At 39.6% G+C, this 11,408-nt stretch overlaps 1 protein-coding gene across 1 annotated transcript in view; it reads left to right on the forward strand.

The window, feature by feature from the left end:
* The window catches only part of srpk1b (SRSF protein kinase 1b), a gene marked incomplete at its 5' end in the record, with an annotated part of 31,534 nt that extends 20,412 nt beyond the window's left edge, over window positions 1-11,122 (forward strand). The window contains 10 exons of the mRNA XM_083892745.1: window positions 230-336; window positions 462-627; window positions 1,721-1,746; window positions 1,845-2,073; window positions 2,798-3,271; window positions 6,353-6,447; window positions 7,604-7,711; window positions 7,801-7,870; window positions 8,152-8,244; window positions 9,590-11,122. Of these exons, the coding sequence (XP_083748871.1) occupies window positions 230-336; window positions 462-627; window positions 1,721-1,746; window positions 1,845-2,073; window positions 2,798-3,271; window positions 6,353-6,447; window positions 7,604-7,711; window positions 7,801-7,870; window positions 8,152-8,244; window positions 9,590-9,774 (1,553 nt within the window). The 3' untranslated portion in view covers window positions 9,775-11,122. The remainder of the gene's footprint in view (window positions 1-229; window positions 337-461; window positions 628-1,720; window positions 1,747-1,844; window positions 2,074-2,797; window positions 3,272-6,352; window positions 6,448-7,603; window positions 7,712-7,800; window positions 7,871-8,151; window positions 8,245-9,589) is intronic.
* Window positions 11,123-11,408: the final 286 nt, after the last annotated feature.

The following is an 11,408-nucleotide window of genomic DNA, read 5'->3' on the forward strand; positions in this document are numbered from 1 at the left end:
AGTGACACGGCTGAAGACATAAACACTAATTTATGTTCACAACACTGAGCTGTCTGAATGAAGCAAGTTCATGACCCTTCAACACCAACCATGGTGTTGAAATTGATATCAAGTATTTTCCTTGGTATCAGTATCAGATTTGTAAATTCCTCTATTTGACAACCCTATCTATAGATAGATTAAGCAGGGAATTAATTTCTTGTTCGTCCTTGACCATGCATGTCCTCAGATGTGTGTATGGTGTTTGAGGTGCTGGGATATCACCTGCTGAAGTGGATCATAAAATCAAATTACCAAGGCCTGCCCCTGCCCTGTGTTAAAAGCATCATACGACAGGTACTGTACAGCAACACAAGAGAAAGTAGTCTTTGAAAAAAACAATATCAAACTTGACTTTGTTTTTGTTCTTGGACTGTTGAAACACTGTCAAAAGCTGATGATGTATCTCTGCTGCACCGCAGGTCCTGCAGGGTTTGGACTACCTCCACACCAAATGCAAGATCATCCACACGGACATCAAACCGGAGAACATTCTGCTGACGGTCAACGAGCCCTACATCAAGAAAATGGCTGCTGAAGCGACGCAGTGGCAAAAGAGCGGCGCGGCACCCCCATCAGGCTCTGCAGGTCACCGCCCCATTTTTCTTCTACTATCCCTGAATCAAATCCTCCTGTTTGAGCCGCATGTTGCTGACACACCAGAGGTTTGCTGTTTAGATCTCTCAGCATGCAGCGCTTCTCAATCTGGGTCCTCAGGGACCCACTGCCCTGCATGTTTTAGATGCTGCCCTGCTCCAACACTTGTAATTCAAATAAATTGGTCATTCAGAGCTTGATGAAGAATTGACCATTTGAGTCAGCCATTTGAATTTTGGAGCAGGGCAGGGGTCCCTGAGGACCAGGATTGAAAAACATTGTGTCAGTGATTTACCAGTTTAGTCAAAAAACCCAGCTTAAACTGGGTTGTGTGTGTTTGTTACCTCTTTTGGACCTAAACACTAGGGCTGAACAATTATCGACTATAAAACCCACTGTACAAGGTGCAATATTTGTTAAATCCAAAATATGTCAGAATATAATTTTAGATTAATTATTATCTTGATCTGTACACATCATGTTCTACAGACTGAAGAAAACATCCCTGTTTCTCACAGATCTGCACAAATATCACACATTAATAATTTTATATATGTTTTTTCTGAGAATAATGATGTAAAAATAATAATTCCCTCTGATATTGCGAACCATATCGCAATTCCTGTCAAAATAATTGCAATTGTCAAAACCCGGTCCGAATGAGGCAGAACCTCATTTCTGAGGAACTGGTTAGGTTTAGGGCTAAGATTTGAATTGTGGTTAGGTTAAGGTGAGGGTTAGACATGAACTGGTTATGCTTAAGTTGAGGAACAACACTTTCTGGATGTCAGTGAGAGTCCTCAAAATGATACCTGCATGAACGTGTGTGTGTTCCTAACAAAATAGGAGCACTTAGCTGTGTGTCAGTATGAGTCATGTCTGGATTAACCATGGAAATGACCAGATTGCTCAGAGGAGTGTGACTCCTGCCGAGCTGGCTGCTGCCACAGAGACAGTCTATTAGTTCAGCCTGGTGTGAATCAAGTTATCTACTCGAGCAGAATACTAATTTTAGAGAAGCGACAGATATGCCACATATGTCATTTGCCTGCGTAACCCTCTCATTTTTCCGGTTTCCCCACAGTGAGCACAGCCCCACCACCCAAACCAGTAAGTCATGCTTTAACACCAGATTTAGTAACATGCAGCATACTGTACATTACATTTTGAATGAAGTCACAGAGTAAACTCATGATTGTGTTCCCTAGATGGCCAAAATGTCAAAGAACAAAAAGAAAAAGATGAAGAAGAAGCAAAAGAAACAGGCAGAGCTGCTGGAGAAAAGGATCCAGGAGATGGAGGGAGGAGGGACACCTGAAGGATGTGAGGACGAAGACGACGATGAGACGACGACAGAAACCACAGAGGACACGACTTCCACAGCCACACTGTCCATGTCTGCAACGCTCCAGGACATCGCCAACCACACTCTCACAGGTGAACACACAATTTCTAATCAGATGAAGTTTTTTATTTTTCATCGTGTATCTTTAAAAGGTACAGTGTGTAAAATGTATATGAATTTATTCACTGAAGTTGCAGTTAAATATCCCTCATCCTTTCCTTCCAAATGTGCATCAAAACTTGTTTAGTTTAGTTTGTCCATTGTAAAAACATGGTGGTCAGCTGACCCAGCTCCTGATGTACAGTAAATAGTCTATTGTCTTTTTAAGTTTTTCCCTTAATGAAAAGAATTTACACACTGGGCTTTTTAAAATAATATAAAATGTATGTTCCATTCACACCTTTGTTAAATGACTCCACACAAAGCTGATTAAGTTGAGTTTAGATATTGTGTTAAGATTTCACTGCACCAAGAAGAGAGATGGCTGTAGACGGGTGGGAGAATGAGTGAGAACACAAAGAAGCGTCCACAAAAAGTTTTAGAAGTGAATTCAACTCCTCAGTCCTTAAGCAGTTTGACAGGATCAATGCTTCTTGTTCCCACCCATCCCCTGTGCTGCTGGTGTATACACACAAACGCACCCTCAATCAGGTCTCATAGTTTTGCTTGATGAAGCCCATTTCAGATGCAGGACTTGGCATAAAATGTTGCATCATTTCTATTTGTTAAGGCAAAATAAACAATGACAACAATACAAAAAAAAATATCACCATAAGTTACGCACTGCAGCTTTAAAACTTTAAATTTTGTCTGCAGACATGCCAACCAACAGTCAACCCGTACAGACGCCTGAAGGAGATGAACAAAAACAAAATGTAGCCCAGGAGGAGAGAGGGATGGACGTGAACTTCAACGGCGTAGCCTCCACACCAGAGAGCGAAACCAGCCCGAGCGAAACCAGCCCGAGCGAAACCAGCCCAGAGAGCGAGATTCATGGGACCAAGCCATCAACAGAGGAACAACAGGAGGAGGACCAACAGAATGCAAACCAAGCAGAAGACAACAAAAACAACACCCAAGAAGCATTAAACAACAAAGTGGAGCATCAGACCTGTAACGGTTTGTCAAGTGGGGACTCGTGCGTGGACCTGCAGCAGCTTCCTGCCCCCCTCTGCCCACACTCTGACACTGTAGGGCTAAAGGAAGGGGAGAAAGAGATGAAGAGGGGGGATGAGATGGACACTCAAGGAGATGCAAAAGGAGGGGATGAAGACGACAATAGCCTGAATGGTAAGTTGAAAATAAAAACCCAGATAACAGAAACAAGAATATACTCGCGTTTAAGAAGCTGAAAAATCACTCAAACTGAGTAATCCTTTATCAAAATAGTTGGGCTTTTTCAGTGTTAAGACTTGGTTTTTGCTTGGCTTAGAATTGGTGAGCATTAGGGTAAGGGTCTAGGGAAGTTATGTGAATTGTGCCAGTGGTTTGGACTAAACATTCACAGTTTTTCATCACAAACATTTTGGTCTTTAACCTTCTGAGATGATCGTTTCCTTTTTCTAGCTTCAGCTGGAGGGTCTCAGTGAGTGTAGGCTCTGCTGTTTTCAGTGATTTAAACAGGCTATATAAAGAAAATAGGTCATGGTAGTTGGTATACATATAGATGCTTTTTTTTTAACCCTATCACATTAATAGCAACTTCTCTGAGCCAGTAACCAGGGAGTGGCGCTGTAATATAAAACCTAGTTAACCTTCAGGGTTTAATACCAGCTTAACCTGTCACAATTTTTCTTTAAACTCTTCCTAAATTCAGTGTTTGTGATCTAATGTGACCACTTTTTTCTTATGTTAACACACAAACCATAAATCATCGCTGATAAAACTACAGTGTACAACAGTGTAGTGTACAATATAGTGGGTATTGATTACACATTTTCATGCTCTCATTTTTTATTCCATGCACCTTAGATCTTCTCATCCAGTCTTCACTTCTTTCAGAACACAAACACACGTGTTATCCTCCTCTCCTTTGGGGGGGAGGGTTCAACTGCAGCCACTTAAGCAAACACGCCCACTGACTGTAACTATAACAAATAACGCTTTAGTCGTAGTCTCATGTGACCTAATTAGCATAAAATGGGTGTGTTCTCCTAAGTGGCAGTGGCTGCAAATGGACACACATGGTAAGGTGAGCTTCATCTCTGGTCATAACTCCCTGTATGGCTGAAGACGGCCAATCACGGACACTTAGATCTGGGGTTAACAACATGCTGCATGCTTATTGGTTCACTGACGCTGATGACATTAACACTGTAATCACCTATTATTAATATGAAACACAACACGTTTTTGATGTTACTGTTATTATATGGTTTCTTAACCAATTGAGATACTACAAAGGAACTGAAGTTAACCCTGGAGGTTACCCTGTGTAACTGCAAGTAACAATGGAGACTTTATGGGAACTACAAGAAGATAATATCATAAATTGTTTCATCGAGATATTGGAGGTGACACAAAACTGGTAGTCTCCAGTAACATTCACCAAAGTGGTGGATATTTTCCACTTTTTGAATGAATATAAATATATAATATAGTCTTTTCACATCAAAAAAGTTAAATGATCCTCTCAAATATCAATGAATGTGGCGATTGGATACTGTGTTTATATGTGGTACATGGTCCAGGGTACAATGATTCTGTGATCATCAATATGCAAGACAGTTATATAGCGATACATCATGATATTTGTCTAATTGAAGAAAACAAAACGAAAAGTAGGGATGCACCGATTGCCATTTTTGGGGCCGATTACCGATTTTTCAAGAAGTTTGACCTGCCGATACCGATTTTAGCCGATTCCGATTTAAATTTTTTAAACCACTTTTCAGCATACAGAAAGATATATATTTTTGCATCTTTTCTCCTTAATAGAACATTTTAACATAGAAATACAATCAGTTAACATCCAATATCCAACTAAAAATACAAAAACGAATCACTATAAAATAGAAGTATATATAAAAATACAAAAACAATTGTCATGATACATTTGAACATGCTACCATGGAACATAATAACTTAAAGTGTGACTTTTTGAACAGATTACCACTATAAAATAGAACTAAATAATGCTGTGGAATATTCACACACATCTTAAAAGTGCAGTGTTATGGAACCATGTTGTTCACATCCAATATCCAACTAAAAATACAAAGACGAATCACTACCTGTATGTGTAGTTTATTTAAGTTTAAACATATTTCACAACATAGTACTACACACAAATAAGTAAATGACCTCACACTCTCTCTCTCTCTCTCTTTCTCGCTCTCTCTCTCTCTCTCTCCCGCCCCGTGCCAACAATGCCTCGTGCTCTCTGCGCACACAGGTTTAAATGACAAACAAACAAATTCTGATCAAAAGTTTTGTGCAAGTGATTTAAGGTCCTGACTCTTGTCTTAAATATGACAGGCTTCGTTCAGTGATTGAAACAAATATATAAACATGAATGAAAGCCGTATATTAAAAATTCATATCATAACGGAAAAAAACGTATTCAGTGTGAACCGGTATACCGCCCAGCCCTACACTCTACTACATGTGTGTGTAGCCGCGTGCACGCGTGTTGCTGATGCTGCGCGATGTGGGTGCATTTTGATCGGCTTATTAAAATCGGAATATTCTGTCTGATCGGCCGGTCACCGATTTCGGCCGATCACGTGAAAATCGGCCGGTTCCGATCACTGGCCGATTAATCGGTGCATCCCTAGCGAAAAGTTAAAAGTGCAACATTTCTCAACATTGGGAACAGAGAACAGTATAAAGTCTATGTATTGAATGTGGTTGCAGCATCTCTTAACGTGGCTTTCTCCACCATTTTTCTCGCTGTAAACTCCCACTTCTTCCTGGCCTGGTAACTTCTGCCCAAGTTTCCCTCATTCATTTGAGCCATGTAGAGACATGAAGTAGGGAGTCCCCACTGCTTTACTTTAGAGTGCCTTAATTTGTCAATTCAAATATCGGTATTTGCCTTGGCGTATGGATTATTGAATTGTACGAGGAAGGATAACGAAATATCACCAAATCAATATTGTGAGGGGTGTAATGATGTCTTAAATGAATAGGATAAAAATCACATTATTTATGCTCTATGGTTATTCTTACATCCCATTGGATTAGATCTGGAAACAACAGGGGAAGATTAAGGCCGGGTTTAAAGAGGCGTCAAGTTTCATGGGAAACCGGGGGTTTTAATCTCAGTCTGTCAAACTTGCTTCATGTTTAATATTTTTTCTTGTTTCTCTCCCTCCTCCTCCTTCTCTTTCGTCTTCCTCTGATCCATCCACATCTCCTTCTCTGTTACAGGAGCAGCTGGTGGTTTGTTGATAAACCCTCTGGAGCCTATCAATGCTGACAAGCTGCAGGTCAAGATAGCTGACCTCGGTAACGCCTGCTGGGTGGTGAGTACTAAAAAGAATAACAACAAAAAAAGTGTTTAGGTTTTTTTTCTTTATCTGAACTTAAAGCTTTCAAAGCCCTCCATAGGCCTAATATCCCCATGCTTTAAATCTGATCTGATGTCTTGAATGAAGTGTGTCTGACTTCAGTACACTAGGTGGCGATATGCCACCTTTCCGCTTGTCAGTATTAGATGATTTCAAATTGACTTATGTCACAGACTTTCCAGCTGCATTGTCTGGGTGTATTAGTCTGACTTGGCTTTAGTGCACTTTCAGTTGGACTGACAAGTGAGTATGTATTTTTGAAATAAGATTTTATTCAGATTATTTGCATAAAAACTGAACTTTTCCTCTACAATCTTTAGTTCTTTGTTCTGTTCAAGAAACTTCTGTAATCTTCCTGTAATGTATACGAGGCCTGTAGCGCTGCAACTCATGATTATTTTTGTAATCGATTAATCTGTCGATTATTTTCTCGATTCATCGATTGGTCCATAAAATGTCAGAAAACATTAAAGACCGTTGATCAGTGTATGTCAAACCTGTAAATTATGATCTTGTCGAATGTTGAGCAAAGAAAGAGCTATGAAAATATTCACATTTAAGAAGCTAAAACCTATTTAAGAAGCTAAAAAAGCTTCAAACTGATCAATCGATTATCAAAATAATTAATAAATTGTTTCAGCTCTACAGACCTGTATGTGATGCTGTAACAGTGCGACACCCAAAAAAACATAGAAGAAGATGTGGAGCATGCGCATAAAGCTTGCCCGTCGTATACAGACTCCAAACACAATAATATTAATGAATGTAGTGACAGAATACATGAGTAAGAGAGAGGCGAAAACATATGGATTTAGATTTGTGTTAATATTATCAAGCAACACTTTTTAAGAAGCAAACACTTTATGAATTGAGCAAACAAAAATTAACCTCACAAAATGCAAATTAAATATTGGTTTAATCATTGATTTGTTTTAATCAAATACACTTGATTTAATCAAATTCCATAAATATGCAAGTGTGACATTTTCTCACTCTGCGTTCTGTTTTCTAAAAATAGTTTTTTCGAGCTGTATGGATATAAAGCAGATCTTGAATAAAACTTTTGCTGATTCTCTTAAACTAACTGAGTTTCTCCCTCTTCTTCTCGCAGAATAAACATTTTACAGACGACATCCAGACGAGGCAGTATCGTTCTCTTGAGGTGCTGATAGGATCTGGCTACAGCACACCAGCAGACATCTGGAGCACGGCCTGCATGGTGAAACTCACACAAGCACAGACAGACAGACACACCGGACACATGTACAAATATTACATTTTAAATGTTGCATTTTTTTTCCCTTTTAGGCCTTTGAACTTGCTACTGGAGATTATCTGTTTGAACCCCACTCTGGTGAGGACTACTCCAGAGATGAAGGTCAGTACATGTGTCCCCGAGACGTTGGTTTGTTCACACAACGCAGGACATCAGGGTTTTAAATACAAGTGAAAAGAGACATGAAACAGCGAGTGTGAAGATTAATTTGAGGAAACAGACAGTGAAATCTCCAGAGAGAAGACCCGCTAATTGGTGTTTGTTCTGCTTTTGCAGTGAAATCTTGTTTTAATTAAATTTAAGCCTCTGGTAAATCTAGTCCAACCCTGTAGATGTGTTTACTTTGGCGTTTCAACATCTGTGTGTTGTGTGTTTCTCTGCAGATCACATCGCCTTGATCATCGAGCTGCTGGGGAAAGTTCCTCGCAAGCTGATTTTGGCAGGCAAATACTCCAAGGAGTTTTTCACCAAGAAAGGTAAACACACCTGCTGCTGCTGCTGCTTCTGCTGCTGCAAAGGTTTCCTGTTAATTATCCAGTCTAGCAGCCCTTCCACAGTCTAATTAGTATGTGATGGGACAAATCAGCCTGTGGCGAGACAAGCTGCATTATGAACCTGAAATAATATCACAAAAGGTCTCTAACATAATGTTTTGGGCTGTTGCTTCTTTGTGGATTGAGTTAGTACTCGAGCAGCTGACGTCTCCTGGGAAAAACAACCATCTGCTCAGTTTCGAGGCAGATTGTGTAAATTAAATCCAATGCAGCCGTTTCTGGCTTAATTAAATAATAAATAAACACCCAACACTCACCAGACAATTTATTAGGTACACAGAAAACCTTGTCCAAATAACACTGTAATTGTATAAGGCGTTCAAGTACTAACACTTCAGTTGCCTCCAGGTTCTGTTGGTTAGCTCTACACCTGGGATTTGACACTGACACACACGCACACACATACACACACAGCCAACTGTGTTATCTTTAAAGTGCTTTATAAATAAAGTTGGATAGTGGTTGTTGTCCTCTGCTTTGCTGGCTGACTGAATAGACTATACTGAATAGCCACAAGGGGGTGACTCCACTGGTTTGAATGGAAGTCTACAGGGAAATTGTGTCACTTTCCATTTCTCACTTGATTTACAACATCTGTAAACATTTTCCTGAGGAGTTAATGGTGTCAATCACTCGTTTAATGTCTGCTTCTCAATATCATGTCAAGTTTGTAAATGATGCTCCCATTTAGAGGAAAGCAGATGATAACAAAGTACAGCTCACACAAATGGAAGCCAGTGTGATTGACGGCTGGAAGTGATATTGGCCTGGTTGTTGGTGATCCCTGTCACATTCAAAGTCACTTCAATTCACTTAATTCTCCATTTTGATGCTTGCTTTGAACCTCAGCAGGTGGTGAGTTGAGTTGCTGCCATGTGATTGGCTCCCAAAGGCGGAGTGATTTTTTTTTGTCGGGTCCCCAAACAGATTTGCCACATTTTTCACAAGATATACGTGTATTTCATTTAATTTTCTCAACATCTTTTGAAAAATATTGGTTTACCAATTGAAAGTGATATCAAGTTTATTTATTTTTTAATTATTATTTGATTTAACCAGGCAGGACAGATTAAGAACCAATTCTTATTTCCTGGCCAAAAGCTGGGCCTTTTGATGGAGAGAGAAAAAGGGGCTATAAAACAAAACAAATTAGATTTAAAACAAAGAAGACATTCTATCTGTTACAGATATAATAAATAATAATAAAGTGACTATAAGTGTATGGAATACACTGTAATTATTGAACTTGAATCCCTATATATTCCAGGTGACCTGCGTCACATCACCAAGCTGAAACCCTGGGGTCTGATGGATGTCCTGGTAGAAAAGTACGAGTGGGCGAAGGACGAGGCTCAGTGTTTCAGCAGCTTCCTGCAGCCGATGCTCGACCTGGTACCCGAGCGTAGAGCCACAGCTGCCCACTGTCTCTCCCACCCGTGGCTCCAGTCCTAGAGGTCCCTGGTGCGCGCAGCCACGCTCTTATTGTGAACGTTATGTTTAAGATCCTGGGCTTGAAAACCCCTCACGGTAAATAAACACACTCATGTCTGTGAGAACGTGCAGCTGCATCGTTCCTGCCTCCACGTGTCCTGGATCTTTGACAGAGAGACTCTGCTGCTGAGGTTACACTGGTTATGGAAAGAACTCGAGGGCTTCTCCCTTCATTTCTGGCTCTTCTTGTACTGTTTTGTTTTTTACGTGCTGCAGTCTCTCTGGTTTCTCTCGTCTCTCTCTTTTCAGCACCTCTTCTCTGTCATTTTAGAGTATAGATAATAAATGCCGGTAGATTTAAATGCACTTGTCTACATACGCTGAAGGCAGGGTGTTCATAGGAATGAGGATTACCATTTAACCACATCCTGTTTTCATGTTTTTTTGATCACAGCATAGCCAGACCGTGCCAACATTTATGCTTTTGGCTGTCGAACTGTGTGCAAATAGCTCAGATTTGATGAATGCGTAACGCAAAAAGGCATGTAGGGTGTTTAGTATTTGTCTTAGCAATGTTAAAATAGCTTTTGTCCTCCGAAAAAAACTTTTGTACATTTGTATACAGACAGCACTACGGGATTGGGATGCACATGTTTTTGCCTCAGCGACGTGCACTGTCAATCCAATTCTGGCCAAAACGACTGGATCAGATATGGGGAAACAATAGAAAGTGTAATCCGATAAACTCTTAAAATGACGTAAATGCTTTGCTAAAACACGGGCAACAGATTCTGCAAATGTCCTCCATGTAGTCGGGTGGTTTGGATGTTAATGTATCGGCACAAATGTCAAAATTCTGCAGCTTTTACCTCTTTGAAACAACTTTATTGTGCCGATATCAGCATCATTAAACACTCAATGTTGTGATATAGGTAAAAAAAAAAAAAAAAAGGGTATCAAGCCATGCCTTCCGTTTCCATAGGTTTTCATTTATAAGTCAACACAATTCCAGATTTATTCACTTCATGGACATGAAAGAATCTTTTTTATCTTCATATGGCATCGTTTATAGTAACAAGTGGAGTATGAATGATTTCCCGTCCTGTGTGTCAGAACATAACAGAACCGTGCACCAAAGACTTGGCCTTGAATCTCTTCCTGTTTGCAGCGTGAGCTTCGTACACTTTCCGTTAAAAACCCGTCGGCAGCAACAGCTATAAAGCTTCTTTTTTTTTTTTACACTTTTTAAAAAACAAAATCTTGAATATTAAAGCGATTTGCAGCTGCATCAGCGTTAAAGTTTCAAGTGTTGAATTAAAAAAAATACAGTTGCTTTGAATTCCCGCCAAAACTGTTTTTTTTTCTTATTTTTCTACAAAGTCTCTTGTTCCCGTCTTCCCTCTTTCATCATTTCATCATTTTTTTTCTGTGGGCAATAAGAATAAATATTTTTCAAAATCTTATGTGGACTGATTTTGCCTCATGTATCGTCTCAACACATTTTTATTACCAGTTTCATCAGAATCATCACTAGTTATTGTTTGGGAGAGAGAATTAAAAAAAATTATAAAATCATAATCTATCATGAACTCCACATTGTAAAACCATTTGTTGTTTTTTTTCATTTTTCAAAGAATTGTGAGTTAAGATGACCC

The sequence above is a fragment of the Microchirus variegatus genome, assembly GCF_963457635.1.
Source record: "Microchirus variegatus genome assembly, chromosome: 7".
NCBI classification, from domain to species: Eukaryota; Metazoa; Chordata; class Actinopteri; order Pleuronectiformes; family Soleidae; genus Microchirus; species Microchirus variegatus.